Source organism: Narcine bancroftii, chromosome 11 (genome assembly GCF_036971445.1).
Source record: "Narcine bancroftii isolate sNarBan1 chromosome 11, sNarBan1.hap1, whole genome shotgun sequence".
In the NCBI taxonomy this organism is placed as follows: domain Eukaryota; kingdom Metazoa; phylum Chordata; class Chondrichthyes; order Torpediniformes; family Narcinidae; genus Narcine; species Narcine bancroftii.
Window position 1 is genome coordinate 20,264,885 of NC_091479.1, and position 23,269 is coordinate 20,288,153.

Here is a 23,269-nt window from a genome sequence, read left to right on the forward strand (position 1 = left end):
TTGGTTCCCTCATTCAAATCCTGGATTTGGATTGTGAACAGTTCTGGGGTCCAGAACCGATCCTTACGGCACAACATCAAAGGCCTTCTGAAGGTTAATACTGAAAATCAATTAGAAAAAAACTGTTGGTCAGGCAACATATAACCATATAACAATTACAGTATGGAAACAGGCCATATCAGCCCTTCTAGTGTGCACTGATTTAAGTGAAACTCCATGAGTTCCACCTACATGGTCCCTACCCATAACCTTCCAATCCCCTCACATCCATGCACTCATCCAATCTTCTCTTAAATGACAGAATTGACCCTGCTGAGTGGAATGACCTTCCTCTTCCGGAAGGTCATTCTACTCAACCATCTATGTACAGTTGATGTTTCAGATCAAAACCCTAAATTTGTTTGATTTGCTGTGTTCCTTTTGCTTCAGACCCCAGCATATGCTGTCTTTTGTGTCCAAACAAAATCAATTATTGCCTTTATCTGTCCTGTACTCATGGTTAGTGAAACTCTGTTACAGCGCCAGAAACCGCGACCAGGGTTTGAATCCCATGCTGTCTGGAAGCAGTTTGCATGGTCTCCCTATGTCTGTGTGGGTTTCCTCTGGGTGTTCCGTTTTTCTCCCACCCTTCAAAAACGTACCCTGGGTGTATGTTAATTGGGTCTATTTGGGCGGCACGGGTTTGTGGGCCAAAAGGGCCTGTTACCATACTGTATGTCTAAATTTAAATTGAAAAAATTAAATCTGACAGACTTGTCGAATATGATTGTCTTTTCCTACACTCATGTTGGTTTTTCCTCAATCTTATTATTTTCTAAATACTCTTGTCACCACTTCTTTTAATTATAGATTCCAGCATATACCACAGGCATAAGATAACTGGACTACTTTCTAGTGTTTACTCTCTCTCCTTTTTCTAAAAGAAATGTGTGGTAACATTTGCCACCTTCCAATCTATGGGATTCAGGTTAGATTCTAAAGAATTCACCCATCATCTCCTCCATCATGGTATCAGATCCTGGGGATTTATCACATTAGAGTTTCATTAAAGTTCTAATATTAATTTATAAATTGTTTGAACTCTTGACGTAGTTCTCCACTATTCCAAGATTTCCAACCTTGGCTTCACATCCTGCTTGGCCACACTTCTAGCAGCTCCTTTACTCAAATGCTGGCTTAGAGCCCTAGTTCCCAGACTGCTTCTATTCACGGGCGTTGGCAAAGCAAGATGCAAAAATGCATGGTGGGGTTGACAGTAGAGGTGGAAAATAAGACAGAGGGAGACATTTTTGTGGACTGGTAGTTGCAGGTAATCAGATTATAGAAGTATTGAGGGGAATAGTGTTAAAAGTAAAGGCAAATGTTGGATGGTGAGTAATGACAGCATGAATGGAACGGCAGAATCGTTATAATATTTAACACAGCAAAGAAGAAGTACAAAGAGGAAATGGTATCAGTGTAAGAAATGAATCCCCTGCCAGAGAAATAATCTGGTCACAGAGGGAGAATGCAGAGCTGGGAAACAACGAGATCCAGCAGCAAACATAAGGAAATGTTATGATCTCTTCAGGGGAGTTTGGAGGTCACGGGAATAATAGAATAGCTGTAAAGATTTGTTTTTAATATTAAACAATAAAAGATAATGATGTTTCCCAAGGGATCATTCTCTGCACTACATTAAAAGCTTAGCTATTAGTCTGCACGGCAATTTGTATGCGCCACAAAACTTGGAATTGTGGTTAACTGTGCAAAGAATTGTAATAGTTTGCAAGAATTAAAAAAACAAACATAGATAAGTGGCAGAACGGATAAATAAGTGGAAGATGAAATTTAATACAGAGAAGTGTTTGGTAGAAAGAACAGAGATTCGGGGCTGTCTGTGAGGAGTTTTTACATTCTACCCGTGCCTGTGTGGGTTTCCTCCAAGTGCTCTGGTTTCTTCCCACCGTTCAAAAATGTACCAGGGCTGAAGATTAATGGGGTGTGATTGGGCAGCATGGTCCTGTTACCATGCTGTATGTCTTCATTTAAAAATGATCTTGACTAAATGCACACTCCTAAAGGATGTTCAGCCACAGAAATCTTTCTAACGCCATAAAAACTGATACCGTAACAACGGCTCCTGCTACCATTCAAGCTAATATACGCGAGGAATGGAAATGCAACAGAGTGGATTAATCATCAGAATTGTGAATTGCTCTGCCAGAGATAAAAGTTTCAATCTCCCTACAGCAGTTAGTGAATTTAAATTCAAATATAAATCAGTAATTTTAAAATAAAAGCTAGTCTTAATAAGGATCAAACTGAAACTACTGCATCGTCACAGAACCTCATCGGGCTGTCTACTCTGCTCCAATTCTGCTGATTATCAACTCCATCTCATTTCAGGGTCAATTAGGGATATGCAATAAATGCTAACGTCGCCAAATATGCTCACATTTCCAAAGAACGTCCAAAGACTTAGCGCTCATCTATCTAGTGCCTTTAACCACGCAAAAGCTCCAAGGCTCTTCACAGGAGTGACTATTTTATGGCCTGATTTGCAAGAAAAATGCGAGAAAATGACAACTGCTTATGGGTTCTACGTTCAATAGGCAAGTGCCCAATGCCTGTTTTCAAGGTAGGATTAAAGAAAAATAAATGTCAATCAGATTTATTATAAATTCCCAATCTGTATATTTGCTACACATTCCTTGGACTTCTTACTCAATCTGAAAACTAATATAGTTATTTTAAGTGTTGACTATGCAGAGGGACTATTTTTTTACATATAAGAATTGGGAAGTTAATTTTAAGTGGTGGATTTTTAATGTAAGATGGGCTCTCATGGGACACACTGAAATCACCAAAACATAATCTATAATGACACTGATTTCAAATACTTAGAAAATTAAAGCTGCCTGGTATCTCTGAAGAAGAGTGGATTTCTCTCTATGTCCTGGCTATAATCTCACAGTCTAAATACAAATAAACTTAAATTCTGGTTGTGGATTACTTTATTTAACTCTTTAAAGAATTTCTTTGGTATTGCACTTGGGATAGACTGGAAAAGATATTGAATATGAGGATATATTTTCATTTTAATACAATTAACTTGTCCTATCAAAGTTCATGGCAAATCTTTCCATCTAGTTAAATTTAATCTTATTTAACAACGACATATAATTTAAACTATATAAATTTTGATATTCTTTATCCACTATAACCCCAAAATACTTAATTTTATTAGACCATCTAAACTTAGTAAACTTTACAATACGCATAATCTTCATCTGATATTGGTAATATCTCACTTTTATCCCAATTAACTTTATAACCTGAAATCATCCCATATCGATTTTTTTTTGTTGTTAGATGTATATCTGGAAGTTTTGTAAAAATTTTAAATAAAATATGCAAAAAAAATTCTGGTTGTGGAATTTGACCCTCTTATTGGCTACATTAACAATGCCTGTAGAGTAGCTGCATTTCACTTTTCACTGCTGTCAAATTTTCGATAGATACTGGGGAATTGATAGTTGCTATCTAATGAATTCATAACTTGTCTTAATAATCAACCCCTATTAACTGTGGGGAGATTTGCAATCTCTCTTGTGGAGGGGTGATTAAAAAAATGTTAGAATCAGTGGAGTCATTAAAGTTTTCAATAACTCTGTGTGTTCTGATCACCATCCTATATGCTTGCACTGGAGAGAGGCATAAGAGACTCACTGGGGTGCTGTCTGGAATGGAGCGATTCACTCATTCAGAGTTTCGTTTTTCTTGAAGCAGAGGACACTGAGAGGGATCTGACTGAAGTGCACAAAATAACGAGGGGCACGGAGACCGTAGTAAGAAACATTCTCCCTTAATAGAGGTGCCAATAAAACTAGACGATTATAGGTTTAGAATAAGGGGGAAAGAAGCTAAAAAAGAGGTCAAAGGTTGGAATTCAGAAAACAGTGACTGAGTGAGTGTGGCTATTCATAACTGTTTAGAAATATCTTAATTTGAACTCCCGCTTGAATTATCAAGGCAATGAAACAGACAAGTTCTGGTTAATGGGATTCGTGTTGATGATCTGCATGAGCATGGTGGGCTGTAGGGCTGTGGAACTCCATGACTATCAGGCCCAACAAAATATCCTGGATGGTTAGAACGTTGACATAAAAAAAACTGCAAGTGTTGGAAATCTAAAAAGAAAAACTGAAACAGCTGGAAAGTGCAGGTGAGGCAACATCTGAGGAGAGACAAGAGAGAAATAAAATTCTTCAATATGAAACATTAGCTGTTTCTATTCCCACAGAATGCAGCTAACATTAGCATGACCGACTTTGCCAAAATTCAGTATTTGTTATTCTGCATTATTATGAGAAGGAACTAACAAACAAAATCAGCCTGTATGTTCACTCACTGTGAAATAAAGCATCTTAATCATTTGTTTCTGGCCTCATCAGTGTTGCCACTCTCTACCTTCGAGATACTCAATTCAATTAGTATGGGGCTACTACTGTCAAAACGTTTGGATGTCCTATTAAATACGGATTCTCACTTGCAATCATTATGCTTGAATGGGAGAAATACACAAATTTTCTTCCACTAAAAGCTGTTGAATAAATACAGATGCCAAGCAAAAAGAAACCACAAACATAAGAATTTGTTACAGTTTAATTGGTTGGCATTCTGATCATCTTAACATGACAAAATGGAAGTAAGTGGTAGGCTCTATGCACAGCCTGAAAAAAAAGGTAAGCATAACAAACCACAAGCTGTACAAGACTACAATGAATTCTCTTTATAATCCACAGTGACATTTCAAGCAGATTTCAGACGCCATGTCAGAATTTTCTTGGTTACATAAATATGAATTAGCAGCTGATGCTATTAATTAAAATAATTCCGTCTTAACTGGTGCACAAGAGCCTCTCTCTTTCCTGCCAGCAAACAGAATCTATGTAAATTTCTTTCACAAATTTTCCAACACTGACATATACACACATATTCCAAGAACAATGAAAACGAACAATTAACCAGTTTCCTAAACTGGGCCAGATTTTGTACTTGCGAGGGAATAAGCCTGCTTGCATTTACCAAAACAATGATAACAAATTCTAGACTAGAGATGCACAGTTAATAACAGAAATCCATACATTGCTTCTGATTTCTTGCTCGACCATAGGGCAGATTTGCAACTTTCGTCGGAAACTCTTCTTTGGCTTGGCTTCGCGGACGAAGATTTATGGAGGGGGTAAAAATCCACGTCAGCTGCAGGCTCGTTTGTGGCTGACAAGTCCGATGCGGGACAGGCAGACACGGTTGCAGCGGCTGCAGGGGAAAATTGGTTGGTTGGGATTGGGTGTTGGGTTTTTCCTCCTTTGCCTTTTGTCAGTGAGGTGGGCTCTGCGGTCTTCTTCAAAGGAGGTTGCTGCCCGCCAAACTGTGAGGCGCCAAGATGCACGGTTTGAGGCGATATCAGCCCACTGGCGGTGGTCAACGTGGCAGGCACCAAGAGATTTCTTTAGGCAGTCCTTGTACCTTTTCTTTGGTGCACCTCTGTCACGGTGGCCAGTGGAGAGCTCGCCATATAACACGATCTTGGGAAGGCGATGGTCCTCCATTCTGGAGACGTGACCCACCCAGTGCAGCTGGATCTTCAGCAGCGTGGACTCAATGCTGTCGGCCTCTACCATCTCGAGTACTTCGACGTTAGGGATGAAAGCGCTCCAATGGATGTTGAGGATGGAGCGGAGACAACGCTGGTGGAAGTGTTCTAGGAGCCGTAGGTGATGCCGGTAGAGGACCCATGATTCGGAGCCGAACAGGGTATGACAACGGCTCTGTATACGCTTATCTTTGTGAGGTTTTTCAGTTGGTTGTTTTTCCAGACTCTCTTGTGTCGTCTTCCAAAGGCGCTATTTGCCTTGGCGAGTCTGTTGCCTATCTCGTTGTCGATCCTTGCATCCGATGAAATGGTGCAGCCGAGATAGGTAAACTGGTTGACCGTTTTGAGTTCTGTGTGCCCGATGGAGATGTGGAGGGGCTGGTAGTCATGGTGGGGAGCTGGCTGATGGAGGACCTCCGTTTTCTTCAGGCTGACTTCCAGGCCAAACATTTTGGCAGTTTCCGCAAAGCAGGACGTCAAGTGCTGAAGAGCTGGCTCTGAATGGGCAACTAAGGCGGCATCGTCTGCAAAGAGTAGTTCGTCGGAAACTAGGGAGTTGGCAAATGCCCTAAAATGTTCCTCATTTTTATGTGAGTTGTTTTTGTAGCAGATTAAGACATGATTGTTGCTTGACAAATTTTCTCTTCCTAAAACTGACGACTTTTAATGCAAATTCCCTTTGTTAAATGATCCAAAATATACTGGATCTGTCATTCATTATTTTTAAAGCTTCTTACGTTGCAGCTTTAAATCCAATTTAATCTGTACATTCTAATGATCATACTCCAAAACGTTAGTGAAAGATTGTGCTGCAGTTTATTTTTCTCCCAGCTGTGAGAATTCTTTAATTTGATTGACTGCTTTCCCAGCACTGAGATTTTTGTTATTGGATGCTGGAGATTCTATGGAACTGACATTTTAAGTTACTGAAGTTAGAAGTGAAAAGGCCTTGTCATGTTGGAGAAATATCCTTAAGGCCAGCTGTTACTGATATTGCTTCACCGCTGACTGGAAAATTGTAATTTCTCATCACATTTAATTGAGAAACTATTACCTCCTTTTGGAGGTATAGTTAACACACACAGTGTTCTCTTAAGACTCTAATAGCTAGTCGTTTTAAAATAAACAGTTCAGTCCCTGGCTCCATGCTCTGTGTGTCTACCATATGAAAGAACCATTGTTTTAGATTCCAAGGCACACCATACATAAACACAATGACCCATTTTACTTTAGTTTCTGGATTATGACTTCCTCTGCTGGCTAGATAATATTTTCAACATGAGATTGAAGTTTAAGTCGATCCACGTTAGAAGTAACCACTACAGCTTCAGCAATGCATAAAGGGTGACATTAAGTCTTAGCCATTATTCCGTCATTATAACATTAGTAAGGGTTATATTGTTTATTATTGTGTTTGAACAATTATTGCAGTCTGATAATAGAATGTGACAGTTTTGCAACTCTGACCAATTTCTCAAAAGAAAACAATTGTTGACTCTAGGGTACTTCAATATGTTGCTAGTTCATGCTTATAAATGTAAAGCTGTCAATAGAAACTAAAACATTCTTTAACTTGGCTTCCACAGGTAGTTACTGTAAGTTTTCAAGTACTATTGTCCAAATGATCTCAATTGAAACAACAAAAATATGAGACCTCAAGATTTGCTCTCTTATTCATCATAGCTGTCAGTAATACAAAAATAAATCCAAGAATCTACAGTGAACTAATTGTTAGCAAATATTTTACAATTTTTACATATCTATGTCAATACTCCAAGAATAACTCTGGCAGAAATAAAACGGGGCAATACTGCATCCTTCAAATGCTACACCTCTCTTTCAATCATCAGGTACGGTGAATTTCATTAGGGCAGGATGCAAGCCTGGAAATGCAGCTCACTTGAATTAAACTTAACGGCCAGTCTTCTAAAAGTAAATGGAAACCCATATATTTGAACTTCAGGCACAAAACGAGTCAAGTATTGGCAATATGAAGGGATTTGACAGTTCTTCTTTTACTTTGCTTCCTTAGTCTAGGACATCTTCGTTTTTCATTTTTTGGGATGTGAGTTGCCCCATTCCCCATTCTAAGTGTACTAATCAAGGAGTCAAGAAAAATCCGGTCATTTCAGGGTCATAATTTAAAAAAAAATCCAGATCGCAAGTTGAGGCCGCCTCGTACTGGTAACTTAACTAATCCTTACAGCCCTATCCTTTAAATTGATACTATGTGAGGGGAAAATGACTGCTGTGACTTTTGATGCTATGGTACACCATTTATTCCTCAGTGATTTTTGCAGCGTACAAGGGTGAGAGATGACCACAGAGGTCCACAAGTTTCTGAGAGGCATAGATAAGGTAGACAATCAGCACCTTTTTCCCAGGGCAGGAGTAGCAAACACCAGAGGACATCTGTACAAAGTGAAGGGGGACATCAGGGGTAAGTTCTTTTTTACACAGAGAGCTAAGGATGACTGGAACGCCTCACCAGGGGTGGTGGTAGAGGCTGGAACATTTGCAGCGTTTAAGGGACTATTAGACAGGCACGTGGATGAAAGGAAAATAAAGGGTTACAACTTAGGATGGGTTTAGTTTTTAAAAAATTTTGGTAGGAATATATAGATCAGCACAATATCTAGGGCCATAGGGCCTGTGCTGTAGTGTTCAATGTTCTAATTAAACTTGCCTGTGTTGTCTGAATATGATACAATGGTAATAATGGTGTTGATAAGAAAACCTAACCCTCTAAAGTCAATGAAGTAGCATCATTAGTACAAACATTCATATTATAACCACAAAATAAAAATAACAGTGCACAAAAAGTAAAGCCGTGTCTTTGGTTCATTGATTATTCAGGAATCTGATGGCAATGGGGAAGAAGATGCTGACCTTGAGCTGTTGAATGCACTTCTTTAGGCTCCTGTACCTTTTCCCCGAAGGTAGCAGAGTGAAGAGGGCATGGACTAGGTGGAGGGGGGCATGGCCTGGGTGGAGGGGGTCTTTAAGGATAGATGAACATTTATCCATCTGAGATCAGAAACTCAAGCATCCAGCACAGAGAGCACCCCTTATGTTCAAAGTACATTCCCACTCTATTACTTGGTGTGACAGATTATGTTATATTTTATATTGTATATAGATATGTTTTTAGGAGATAAATTGCGGCAGTGTTTTTAGTGTGGGTCACATACAAACACTTCAAAACAGGTCTCATTTGAGCTCTGCTCAAGCCAGACAATCTGGGCTCCGGGTGCCTTTGCAAAAACTGAAGAATGCCTAAAAGGACTTCACATGTAGGTGTTAATTGGACGTGTTGTTGAGTAATGGATTATTGTTTTGGAAAGCAACAGATGAACAAACTCAGAAGATTAGGTCCAGAGCCGCAGTCTGTCTGAGTGCAGTTGGCTGTTCTAAGAGGATCATGTGGTTTTCTCAGAGAGAGAGAATTCAGTTCTATCATTCAGCAGCATCAGCTGGGACTGGAACAGGACAAGCTGACAAGCTTGTGGAAAACCCCATTTTGAAAATGGGTTGTGAGTTCTTAGTTCAGCTTGGTCAAAGCCCTTGTGGTCCATACAAGAGGAGAGGGCTAGCTGCATAATGTTTCACTTGAAATAAGGGAAACAAAAAGGAACTCTGTGGTGACCTGAAAGAAAGAGGTTATCATCTGGAAAACCCTGATGGGGTAAGTTTTTTCAGCAAGACTCCAAAGTGGCTGATCAAAAGGGTTAGCTGTGGTTGTCCAATGAGCAACAAATCTCTCTCTGAAAGCCAACAAGAACTTTCCTGAGTGGTAACCATTTACCATTCAAGCACCAAAGCCTGGTGAAATTTACAAATGCTAAATTATGTGCAGAGCATAGGAATTGACTGATACCAGTGAACTTGGAGGAGTGAGGAGATTGGACTGCGAATCAAAGAATTTTTTTTTGAATTTGTATACACATTACATTAAAAGGGGGTTAAGTTAATAGTAATAAGTTAAAGTGTGATTCTGTTTTCATGCTTAAAGATCATTAAAAGCAATTTTTGTTTAAGTAACCATTTGTCTTGGTGAATTTCTATTGCTGCTGGGTTTTGGGTTCCTCTGGACTCGTAACATTGGCAAATTACATTTTTAACTTCACAGGATGGGGCACCCTCCATACTACCCCCCCCCCCCCCCCCACCATCTTGACATAAAAAAGCCTTGCTTGGAATTATGTTATTTTAATTTTTGTTTTGCAAGCAAGGTTGAACATGTTAAAAAACACCTGCAAATTCTGGAAATCTAAAATAAACAAAATTCTGCAAACACTGCTGAATATTTTCAGGAATTTCTGTTTTTATTGCAAGAACATTTGTTCAGATAGATGTCATGAATAAGTAGCGGAGTACCAGAAGTGCCTTGGTTGACCATGTCGTGCTCATGAGAGTGTAGAAATGGACAGGTGCGCACCCCCCCACCCCCCGTGTTACAGCGGCTCGCCTTATGGACTTTTCCCCACATGAAATTCATAAATCACTTCCAAAAATCCAAGGTAGGGAATACAATTTGCTCTTAAGGAATTTATGTGGGAAAAATAAACTAAAAAAAAAGTTTATTTTTTATTTTTGCTACTGCATTACTTGATGTAGTTTGTTGTCTTGCAATGTTTATCTAAGAGTTTTCCAGTGTCTGAGATGGGAGCAGCTAGTTTAAATGTTATTTACAAAATGAAACAAGCTCTACTATTTGTTGTGAGATATCAGTATGGGTAAGATAGTTTGATGACATATGGGTTTAAAAGTGAGTCCACTGAAATTGAAGGCTGAAGAGTGATGATCATTCGCAGCTGAGGTTCCAAAAGTATCTACTAGTCACTGAAGAGATTATTGTGCCAGTTTCCAAAGCAAATCTTTACAGGGGTCCCTCTGGTATGAACCACTGACTCTGGTACTCATTACCACTGTTGGGCTAAAAGCATCTTGTTGGAATGCTTCGCTTAACAGGTCTCTATGGAAAACACTGATGGTTTTCAAGCAACACAAGTCCTCCATATCATGTTGGTGAGGGGGGGAGGGGGGCGGAATACTTGTCTGCATGTATTTTTGTGTCTTATTATTAAATTTTGTGTGTGTACTAAATTTTGTACTTTTAATAGTTAATTATTATTTACATGGTCTGTCGGTTCTTCCGAGGAATCTATCAGAAATGCCTGCTCCCATAATATGTATGGGCAGTTTAGAGACCCATCAACTAAATTAATTTATATTTTACACAAATAATTAAAAATAATGAACATTAAAGAGAACAGTGTAGTGAGGAAGCTATCATTTTCACAGGAAACCAATGTCTGACTTCGATATGCTGCAAATCAAAGAATGCCAATTTTGGACTAAAGCTTCAGAGACACTGAATGAAGTAATTTTAATTCTGAATGAAACATGATGTACAATACAACTCCGATTACCTGGAAATGGTTGGGACCGGGCCTATTTTGGAGAAACGATATTTTTGGATTTTAAAAAAACTGCCCAGTAGCAACAACAAATCACTTGTAACAGTATTTAAACAACAAGGGGAGGCCTTTTAAGCATGAATTAATGTTTAATTCTCACCAAAAAGCCTGAACAAAATAAGATAAATCCAACACCAAAAACTCAAAATTCTACTCAGAGGTCTTCCCAAAAAGTTTTTTTTTTCAACCTGGCTCGGCTCCAATAAAAATTCGGATAACTGAGGATTTCTGATTGTTTCGGATATCCTCATTTATCTGAAATTTCTTGGACGCAAAACAACGTCATTTTGGCTTCAGAATTTTTCAGATAAATGAGGATTTCTGATTTTCCTGAACTCGAAGATTTTTTTTGAAGCCGAACAGGCATCACTTCCAGGTCCAAAAACATTTTGGATAACTGAAGATTTTGGATAATCCAATTTCATATTCCACTTTATTATTTTCATAAAAACAGAACTACACAAAATTAAAGGCCTGTTACTCATGACGGAATGCAAAAAAAAAACTTTGTTAACCAGAAATGATGTAGAGGCATGAAATCCTGACATGTAAAGCTTATTAATAAGTTAATTGTTTATTTTTATGGTATGTGTGCAGTTAAGTAAACACAAATGCAACTAATATGTAGAACAAGTGAGACATTTTGAAAGAAAACAACTGAGAAATCTATCTATGTCAGAGGAGTCATATCAAATTACTGCTGTGTGGCTTGCCATGACCAACTTAGTAGCACCCAAGGAATCAGATGGGGGCGAATCAATCTTATAATGAGAATCATACAGCATGGAACAGGTCATTTAGCCCAACTTGTCTATGGCAACCATGGGGGTGAGTGGAAGGGTACATCAGCTCTTGATAGATTGATGGAGCAGATTGGCCTACTCTGCTCCTATATCTTTTGATCTTGTGAACCAAGTTAACATTTGGGCAAGTTCCATTTACCTGTATTTGGACTGTATGCCACTTAACCCTTCCTATCCACCTATCTGTCCAAATGTCTTTGAATTTCTAAATGGTACTCACTTCTATTGCTTCCTCTGGTAGCTCGTTTCATATATGAACTACCCTTTGGGTTTCCCCTCAGGTTCCATTTAAATTAATCCCCTCATACTTCAGAATCATTTGCCTGGGAAAAAACTTGAGCATTCAATTGATCTAAACCCCTCATGATTTTATATCCCTCTATAAATCGCCCCTCATCTTCCTATGTTCCAGAGAATAAAGAACCAGACTATCTAGCCTCTTCCTATATCTCAAACCCTCAATACTTGGTAATATCCTGATGAATCTCTTCTGTATCCTTTCTGACATAATGACATCCTTCCTAAAGGTCAGTGACTGGATACAGTCTTCCAAGTGTGGGCTCAGTAACACTTTACACAGCAGGATCATGAGTTCTCAAATTCCATATTCAATATCCCACCCAATGAGAGCGAGGTTTCACCACCCTGTCCACCTGAATTGCCTCTTTCAGGGAACTCATGTACCCCTAGATCTCTTTGTTCTACAACACTACCAATGCAAGGCTTACCCTGCTTTGACTTACCAAGTGTAATACCTAACACTCGTCAAGAGTTAAATTCTATTGGTTTTTCCTTGGCCCACCTTCTCAACTGATCTAGATCCTGTTGTAAACTTAGATATCCTTCCTCACTATCCACCATGCCACCAATGTTGGTGTCATCTGCAAATTTACTAACTAGGTTAATTATATTGTTATCCAAATCATTAATTTACATAACAAACAACAGTAGACCCAGCACTGATTCTTCTAAATAGAAAAGAAACCCTACTGCTCTCTGATTCCTTCCTGCAAGTCAGTTGAATCCAATTGGCCAGCTCACCTTGGATGCAATGTGGTACCTCCTTCCAGTCTAGCCTGTGATGTGGGGCCCAGTCAAAGGCCTTGGTGAGACCATTTGATAGCATCCACTGCCCTGCTCTCATCAATTGTCCTGGTCATCTCTTTAACAAAACTCTAGCAGATTTGTGAGACACCATGCCCTATGAATAAAGTCATGCCAACTATCCCTTATCAGCCCCTGCCACCAGCCCAAATACTGGTGGACTCCATCTCTCAGAATCCTCTCCAGCAACTTTCCAACTACTGACCTCAGGCTCACTGACATGCAGCTCCCTGGCTTGTCCTTGGCGCGCTTTTAAATTTCAGTAATATTAACCACTCTCCTGTCTTCTGGAAGAACGATGCCTGCAGCCAAAGATGACGCAAAAATCAAAGGACTTCACAATTTCTTCCCTAGCTTCCCTCGAGATTGAAGCATACATCTGGTCAGGCCTTGGGGATTTATCCAGCTTAATGCACTTCAAGGCTACCAACCCTGGTAATTTGTATATACTCCAAGACCTTGCAACTCAATTTCTTAGCTTCCATGGCCTCCTCCACACTTTACTTCTAACACACCTGTCAAATCTTTTGGGATTCTCCTTTACCCTCCCTGACAGATGCACGCCACGTCCTCCTTTTTCCCCCCTGAATGCCCTCTTAAGTGTATTCCTATGCTTCTCATGCTCACCAAGGGATTACAATCTGCCTTTCATGCCCCCTCAGCATTATACAGCAAGAAACCTCCTTTGGCCCAACTTGTCTATGTGAACCAAGCTATAGGAAAGCCATCATTAAGCTGGAAAGAGTGCAGAAAATATTCACAAGGTGCTATTGGGACTAGTAGGCCCAAACTATAAGTAGAGCTGGGACTCTTCTCCCTGGAATGTAGGAAACTGAGGAGGGACTTTATAGAGTTCTGTAAAATCACGAGACAAAAATGAGGTAAATAGGTTTTAATTAAAAAAAATAATTAAATTTTAAAATTTAGACATTTCAGCCCTTGAGTCTATGCTGCCCAATTAAACCTAATCCCTCGGTACTTTTCTAACGGTGGGAGGAAACCGGAACCCCCGGGGAAAACCCACACAGAAATGAGGAAGGGGGTTGCGCTAACCGCTATGTCAACTGGGCTGCCCTTGATCATCTTTTTCCCAGGATAGGGATAGGAACAGATCTGAGGTGAGAGGAGAAAGATTTTTAAAAGAGACCTGAAGGGCATTTTCTTCACACAAAGGGTGGAAGAACGAGCTATCAGAGGAAGTGTAGAAGCAGGGGCAACTAGAACAAACATTTAGACAGGTTTAAAAGGTAAATGGGTCAAATGTGGGCCATGGTTAGGTTGGATGGAAGGGCCAGTTTCTGTCCTGTAAGAAAGGCATAGGAAACTTAGATGATTAAATGACTGATTCTACATGAAACCCTTATAGGGTCTTCCAAAACTGTTCACCTTACTTGAGTTTTGCCACTTATTTGCTAGTTAACAAGTTGCAACTGCAATTCCAGATTATAAATCAGAAATTGCTGGAGATGCAACAAGTTCAATCAGAAGTTCAGAGAAATTCTAATGGCATCAAGAACATCAGGTCTGGAATGGGGGTAGGGGTGGAATGAGCGAAAATGCCACAGAAAATAAACCTAGGAATTCATTTGCACCCATTTTGATAGCATGGGCAGCTGACTTGCATGTTCATAGATGGCAGATGAAAGTGAGAAAAATAGCAAAAACAGGGAATCCAAAAATCCAGCATAGTGGACAGTGTAATGCCTTTACAGTGCTCGCGAGCGGGACCGGGGTTCAAATTCCGCGCTGACTGTAAAGCGTTTGTACGCTCTCCCCGTGACTTTTCCCTGGGAGCTCCAGTTTCCTCCCACCATTCGAAACATACCAGGGGGTATAGGTAAATTGGGCAGCGGCCAAAATGGCCTGTTACCGCGCGGAATATCTACATTTAAATTTAGAAAGGAGTAAATGCTGTCAACACTGAATACGTCAGGCAACACTTATGGTGGAGAAAACAGTTAATACTTTAGGAACTTGGAAAGAGAGCAAATCAAGTTCGTTTTAAGATTGCAATAAGTTAAGAGATAAATGGGTGGAACAAAGGGAATTCCTGTGATAGGGTTGTTGTGGAGTTAAGTCAGAGACATCAAGGGTCACTAAATTCAGGACATGCCCTGGTTGCACTTATAGGAAATAAACATCAGAATTGAGCACAAGGCTCCAGTTGAAGCCCGAGCAGTATTTTTGCCCCCTAACATCTACAAACAATTGTGTAATAAATCATAAACATGAAATAGACCCCCCCATTGCATTAATTTTCAGGACATTTCTTACCAACATGGATGATGTCTGCCAGGTCAGCAACTACATTACATTCAATAGATATGGTGCTTTGGATTGCCTGAGAAGGTCCCAGCCTCTGGTGTTCCATCGAGGAACTGGTCATAAAGGTGGAAAATGACTTCCAGTGGTCAACAACATTTCAATTGTAGATTAATAAACAGAAAGAAATTTGCATCCTTTTGAAAGCGGCGAAAGTCAACGCCTGTTGCAGTTCCACCTTGAATGCCAATATCTGAAATCACTTGCACTGAAAAACCTACCGTGCAGTTAGAAGTAACATTCGTTGAAAACTAACTTTCCTCTATTGTAAATTTGTAGTTCCATAATAAATATTAAAACAGGTTATGTTCTTGTGAATTATTACCTAATTCATTGGGAAGGAATTTTGGACAGAGACCAGGCATAAAGCGCACAGACATTTAAGGTTACAAATTTTATTAAACTGAGAGCAGACAACTCATAGATTTTATTGAACAATAGATAGTAACCATCTGAAAGGTGTTTCTGCTATTTCATTTTACAATACACAACAACCATCACACACTGCATTAATAGATCTATATACGATATTCATTTGTTTTACAATATTTTTTCAATTACAAATCATTATATAATTTGTACAAGGTATAAAATATATGAAACATTGTCACGGTAAGGTCATTTTTCTAAAGTGCGTTGCAGTTTAATTTGTGACAGAGATTTATTGAGATGTTTTTATATAAAACTATTATTGTATTTGTTAGAATATTAATGGACTTTACAATTGTAAATGTTCAAAATGGCATTTTTGAATGATGCGAAAGAGTGGAAAATTTATTTACCTGTACAACCAGTTGTTCCTTTCTTCACAGAGTAGCCCCGATCACAGTGACAAATGAATGATCCTTTAGTGTTCTCACAGGAACCACTAAGACATATGTTTGGATTCAGCTCACATTCATTAACATCTGCAGGTCAAAATGAGAAAGGTGACAGCTTTCAGAAAGTTTCAACACATTACACACACACATAGTTCAGAAAATTTCTATCATATTAAAATGATGCACTTCTGACATTATTCCATTCAGTTTTTATGTCCATTGCAGACTAACACAGCCTGCCTCAAAATTAAGCACTAATTACTACAGCATTAAGCAACTGAATTTCGTCCAACCTAGGCAGGTCTTCATGTCCTCTGATGCCATAAATCCGTCGTAGCAAAGACACTGATATTCTTCAGGTATATTGATACACTGCCCTCCATCACAAATGTCAGGGTTGTCCTCACATTCATCAATATCTGAAATAAAAGTTTGCAGGGTCAATTGTCAGGTTTCAACGTGTATTTCAACACACACAAAAATTGTAAAAGGTGGTAATGTCAAATATTTACACGGAACAGCAACACTATTGAAAATGCCGTGCTCTGATGACATATTAATTAAGGTTGGTTTGCCTGCTTAGTGTGAACTTGAAGATGCCATGTTAGAAATCTTGAAGTCTTTTTCATATTCACTTCTGTGTGGCTATCACTGGTAACACATGCATTCATTGCTTGGGTAAATGTACTCCCACAAATGAGGTGAGCTAGGATTTTGAGCCTGTGCACCTGTTTTCTACCTCCTTCTAAGCTGTGGCAATCACAATTGCAAGAGATATTATCGCAGCTGCTTTGGAGAGATGCTACAATATATTTTGTCAGTGATGCACAAGGATAAGTAATCAATCAATCATGCACCCTGTTTTATAATGGGGACAGACACGATTGTATTTTTTGGCACCAGACTTAAGGAGATCACCATATGATAACTGGAGGAAAAGGGCATACAGACAATATCAACAACATGGGTGAAGAAACGGATGAGGGCCTTCAGGCAGATGCTAAGGAGTTGAGAGGTTAAGAAACAAAGCCTCAAATTACTAGATTATTTTTGGTACAATGAACAGTGCACATGAATACATGGACGGTGATAGGAGAGAGGGGGAGGGTCTAGTCTTTTGGAAATTGGGATCAGCTCTGGTAACATGGAGCCATATTTTTCTTTCTTTGGCTTGGCTTCGCGGACGAAGATTTATGGAGGGGGTAAAAAGTCCACGTCAGCTGCAGGCTCGTTTGTGGCTGACAAGTCCGATGCGGGACAGGCAGACACGATTGCAGTGATTGCAAGGGAAAATTGGTTGGTTGGGGTTGGGTGTTGGGTTTTTCCTCCTTTGCCTTTTGTCAGTGAGGTGGGCTCTGCGGTCTTCTTCAAAGGAGGTTGCTGCCCGCCAAACTGTGAGGCGCCAAGATGCACGGTTTGAGGCGTTATCAGCCCACTGGCGGTGGTCAATGTGGCAGGCACCAAGAGATTTCTTTAGGCAGTCCTTGTACCTTTTCTTTGGTGCACCTCTGTCACGGTGGCCAGTGGAGAGCTCGCCATATAATACGATCTTGGGAAGGCGATGGTCCTCCATTCTGGAGACGTGACCCATCCAGCGCAGCTGGATCTTCAGCAGCGTGGACTCGATGCTGTCGACCTCTGCCATCTCGAGTACTTCGACGTTAGGGGTGTAAGCGCTCCAATGGATGTTGAGGATGGAGCGGAGACAACGCTGGTGGAAGCGTTCTAGGAGCCGTAGGTGATGCCGGTAGAGGACCCATGATTCGGAGCCGAACAGGAGTGTGGGTATGACAATGGCTCTGTATACGCTTATCTTTGTGAGGTTTTTCAGTTGGTTGTTTTTCCAGACTCTTTTGTGTAGTCTTCCAAAGGCGCTATTTGCCTTGGCGAGTCTGTTGTCTATCTCATTGTCGATCCTTGCATCTGATGAAATGGTGCAGCCGAGATAGGTAAACTGGTTGACCGTTTTGAGTTTTGTGTGCCCGATGGAGATGTGGGGGGGCTGGTAGTCATGGTGGGGAGCTGGCTGATGGAGGACCTCAGTTTTCTTCAGGCTGACTTCCAGGCCAAACATATACTTCAATCAGATTACACCTTGGCAAATCAAGAACCACTCGCTTTGCAGGTGGGTTTGCTAGTACCGTTGAGGAGAGTTTAAACTAGCTTGACACTGCTACAGGAAGGTGAACAAAAATTTGGAAAAGAGCAAAGCAGAACACCTATAAATGGTTAAAAAAAAACAGAAAAAGGGAACTAATAAGATTAAAAAAATCTAGTTACGTTGAAAAGTCAGTATTTAGATCCAAGGAGTAAATGGAATAAATCGAGGGACATAGAAACATGCTCTTATGATCGATATAGAAATCTAGCCATATCGCACAGAAACAGGGCCTTTAGCGCACGCTATCCATAAATCACGCGACTATGAGAAGGATGTTATGGCATTTGTGACAAAAGGCAAAGGAGGAAAAACCCAACACCCAACCCCAACCCACCATTTTTCCCCTGCAGCCGCTGCCTGTCCCGCATCGGACTTGTCAGCCACAGACGAGCCTGCAGCTGACGTGGACTTTTTACCCCCTCCATAAATCTTCGTCCGCGAAGCCAAGCCAAAGGATCCATAAATCACGCGACTATGAGAAGGATGTTATGGCATTTGTGAGAGTGAAGAAGAGATTCACCAGGATATTTCCTGGACTGGGTGACTTTAGTAATGAGGAGAGATTGAACAGGTTGGGCTTGTTTCTCTTGGAGTGAAGAAGATCAAGAGTGACTTGATGGAGGTACTTAAGATAGGGTAGGTGATCATAATATTTTCCAAAATGGCAGGGGTATCAAAAACAATAGGTTCCAAGATGAAATATAAAAGGGATCTGAGTTTTTTTTAAATACAGAGAGTGGAATATTCCGCCAGTGGAGGCAGCAGAATCAATTATGACATTAATTTCAACATACACTCAAATAGGCAAGGCATAGAAAATGCCTTCCAGATCACCCCATTTTCACGCTCAATCTGCCTGTTGCTCCTCGGGTTGTAACTGGTCGTGCGACCAGCTGCCATGACTCGCAGCTCCTCACTTATGAAGCTGGACCCCCGGTCACTGTGGATGAATGTCGGGTATCCGAACATGGTAAAGATCCGTGTCATCGCCTTGATAATGGTAGATGTGGAAGTGTCAGGGCAAGGGATAGCGAAGGTAAAATGGGCTGAAGGGCCTGTTTAAGGGCTTTATGACTCTATATTCCATTTACTAGCTCTAGGTCTGTAACAAATTCAACTGCTGGTCTAGCTGCTTCCTTTATGAGTTTGATTCCATCTCCTTCTCAGACAGTGTGTTCCAGATTGCTTTTACAAGTGTTGTTCAATTAATCCCGTCTCTCAGGACTTTCCCTATCATTCACATTAGGATGCCAGGCTAATGCTTAATCTTCCTGGCTACAGGTTTTTGGATAAGATGGAGAGCATGATAAAAAGCAGGGGACATAACCTTGGTTAAGGAAACAAGGGATGATTGTTTATAAGGGTCATCAAATGAGCTGGAGGTCACAAGACACAGGAGCCATTTGGCTCATATTGGCATGCATTAATATAGAATTGAACAAAATAGGAGAGGAGAAAGCAGAAGAATTTACATCTAAGTGGGAATCAAAATTGTTGTTGCTGATAAAGAGACACCATTACTGAAACATTTGCCTAATGTTTGGAATAAAATAAATCATGATATCGGAGCAGCGGCTCTCAACCTTTTTCTTTCCACTCACATCCCACTTTAAGTATTCCCTACGCCATAAGTGCTCTGTGATTAGTAAGGGATTGATTAAGGTGGTATATGGGTCGAAAGAAAAAGCTTGAAAACCACTGTTTTAATCATACCTAATTAACTAGTTATGTGCATGGTTTCATATCTCCAAAGAAAATGGGCCCATGACTAATTTTCTCAAGCAAAATATTTCAGTAACAATTCAGTCTAGAGCAGTGGTTCTCAACCTTCCCTTCCCACTCACATTCCACCTTAAGCAATCCCTTACCGATCACAGAGCGCTGATGGCATAGAGATTATTTAAAGTGGGATGTAAGTGGAAAAAAGGTTGAGAACCACCGGTCTATATCACCTAAAACACTACTGATTCAAAACACTCTTTTAGCTTTTTCAAGAGGTAATCAGTTCTTGAATATATGGTTTTGAAAAGGGATTGTGAATGTTGAAGATTATTATGAAAGAGGTCGATTAATATCATTTGAGCAATTGAGGAATGCTATAGCACATAATAGTCTTTTTTTTGTTATTTTCAGTTAAGAGCATATTTGAGGGATAAGCTTTGACCAACTATGTTTCTGTCTACTTGTACTGAAGTATAACTTCTTATTAGGAGTGGGATTGTTAAAAAATTCACATCTTTGATATATTCATTATTACAAGCAGGAAATTCCAAACTAGGATTACATAGATCTAGACAGAGATGGGAAACAATTTAAATATTATAATTGATCAACAAACATGGGAAAATTTATGTAACTAATACTATTAATGTAAGATATAGATTAGTTCAATATAATCTTTTACACCACAAAAGTTGAATAGATTGAAATCTGATTTATCAGACCAATGCTTTAGGTGTGGTGAAGATGATACATTCAACATGGTCTTGCCCTAATGTAACTTTATGTAACTTTTTGGAACAAGTTACAGAAATCGCTTTTCCGCAAAGTCATGATTGATTTTTTTTAGGAAATATTGAAGGTACAAGACCTAAATTGAAACTGTCAATTTATCAATCGAAATGTGTAAAATTAGCATGAGCAAGGAAATGTATTGCAATTACTTGGAAATCAGATACATCTTTGACTATGCTAAGGTGGCATACTGAAATTCAAAATTGTATCTCTTTAGAAAAAAATCACTTACAATTCAGGAAATAAATACCCTACTTTTTACAAATTTGGCGCCCATACACCCAAATAATGGGATTAAATTTGTAGTAATATCTTTTTTTATCCTTCTAGACCTGTGGGATTATTCTTTCTATGTTTATGTTAGATCTGGTGACATCTTTCTCTGCAATCCAAAGATTTATTTTCTTTCTCTTTTCCTTTCTTTTTGTAACTATAGTTAATTTTTGTATATTGTTTCTTTGAGAGGGGCAGTTGGGTGGGAGGGAGGTGTTTTTTGAGGTGGGGTGAAAACCATCATGTATGTAATCAATATGTTTTTTTAAAAATATCTGTATTAATATAACAATTACAGTTGTTGGAATTTTAAATATTAAAAAAATCAAAGAACAAAAAAGATTCAATATTATTTATAGTGCATTCTAGGCCTTCAAATAAGCCAAGGAAGATAAAGAGCAAAATTGAAAAATGCAGCAGTCCAGGAGATGTTTTTAAAAAATTTAAATTTATCCAATACTGCAGGGTAACAGGTCCTTCCATGAGGTCATGTCACTTAAATACACCGATTAATCTACAAATCCTATACATTTTTAGAGGTTTCCTTCAATAAGTGAGGCAGTTGTGCTTGGTAGCCCATTTGACATACATGCATTATCCAGGAGCACCTGCAATAAAAATTTCCAAGGTCCTAAATAAACTATTTATTGGCCACTGGGTTTCACAAATACTTTGTCACATTAGATGCTAAGTAAATTTAATTTTTTTTTACAGGAACATTACTGTTTTGTTGAGAATTACTGAGAATGGACAAGCCTTACAGAAAAAAAAGAAATATATTTTAGTATTTTTCTGGAAATTTGCTGGGTAGTTGCTCTTGCATGTATATATTGGATTCTATGTCGGTGTGGAAGTCTCCTAACTCAGCACTGAATTTAGCACCGAAGTTCAGTCAAAATCAGCTGAGGGTCACTTTAAATGAGATTGTTGATGTACGTTGAAAATCACCAATCAAAAGTTTTAAAATTAACTAAAAGATCAGGTTTTTTTTCCTCTTTATTTTGATGAGTGCTTATGGTTTTAATTAATTTAAGTTAAATGTGTTTTAAGCACATTATTTTTTGTAATTTTTAAATCTTTTAAATTGTATTTAAATATCCGATTATCAAGAGAGTGGAGAGAAGTTGCTCGACAGTGAGAGGTTTGATCGATATTTGATGCTGCCTTCCAAAGCCTTCAGTTCAATTTGACTTGTCTGGTTACACAAGGCTCGATCAAGCACAACCTGGCCATTTACATCTAACTAAAAACCAGCTGGTGCTCTCCTGCTTTTCAGTCAACTTTGTTTGTCTTGGCAGCAAAATACATAAATGATTAACAAAATTATCAATAATTTTCTGCTAACCTAGGTCAGAGTTATTAGAAGGGGAGAATTGAGCTTCCCAATGGATTAGTTGCTTCAGGCTAAGTGCTTGTTGAAAATATCCTGAGCCTCAAATCTTGGATTTCCAAAGTTCAATCGCAGTCTGTGTTAAGTTACTTGATCTCAGCGGGTATTGTTAGAAAGCCATTACAATTTGCTTCAGTATTCATTAGGAAAACTGAACATTGGAAAGGATTCCATTTCCTGAGGGCTATCAAATGGCCTTGGCTGGAGTTCTATAACTGGATAAATAAGGATGGGGCAGGGTTTGTCTCTTATTCCCCTGTGATATTCATGATTTTTTTTTTCCAGGTGTCAGAGGGCAGTCATTAACACACATCCCAGTGAGCAGAAGAGGAAGGGAGAAAAATGGCAGAAAAATGAACAAGGGATCTATTTGTACATTAATTATCTGATTTTGTACATAGAGTAATATTGTCCCTAATATGGAATTATGAAGCTCTCTTCTTCGATCTAATGTGCCATCACACAAATGACCATGCTACATCAAGATATTAATAAATACCGTAATTGTCCATATCTAGTCTGCCACTATAAAGGATGACATTAGGGGGAAAATTGAAGTCCAAAATTCTGGATCCCAGAATCCGGACTTTTCAAGAACTCTCAAAATTTGTGAAATTTAGCGGGCTCTTGTGTGCGTGTGCGCACACAAAAGCGCCACAGATGCACGGCAGCAGTAAGCAACCACTTTATTTTTCTATAAAACTGCTCGTTTTGATAAACGAAGCATGCTATATTTGCTCATGAATATCAAAATTTACCT

General features: G+C 39.3%; 1 protein-coding gene across 1 annotated transcript in view; it reads right to left on the minus strand.

The window, feature by feature from the left end:
* Nucleotides 1-23,269, minus strand: part of LOC138745618 (fibrillin-1-like) — a 341,681-nt gene that overhangs the window by 114,374 nt on the left and 204,038 nt on the right. The window contains exons 30-31 of the mRNA XM_069902837.1: nucleotides 16,465-16,590; nucleotides 16,133-16,258 (exon numbers count right to left, since the gene is read on the minus strand). Of these exons, the coding sequence (XP_069758938.1) occupies nucleotides 16,133-16,258; nucleotides 16,465-16,590 (252 nt within the window). The remainder of the gene's footprint in view (nucleotides 1-16,132; nucleotides 16,259-16,464; nucleotides 16,591-23,269) is intronic.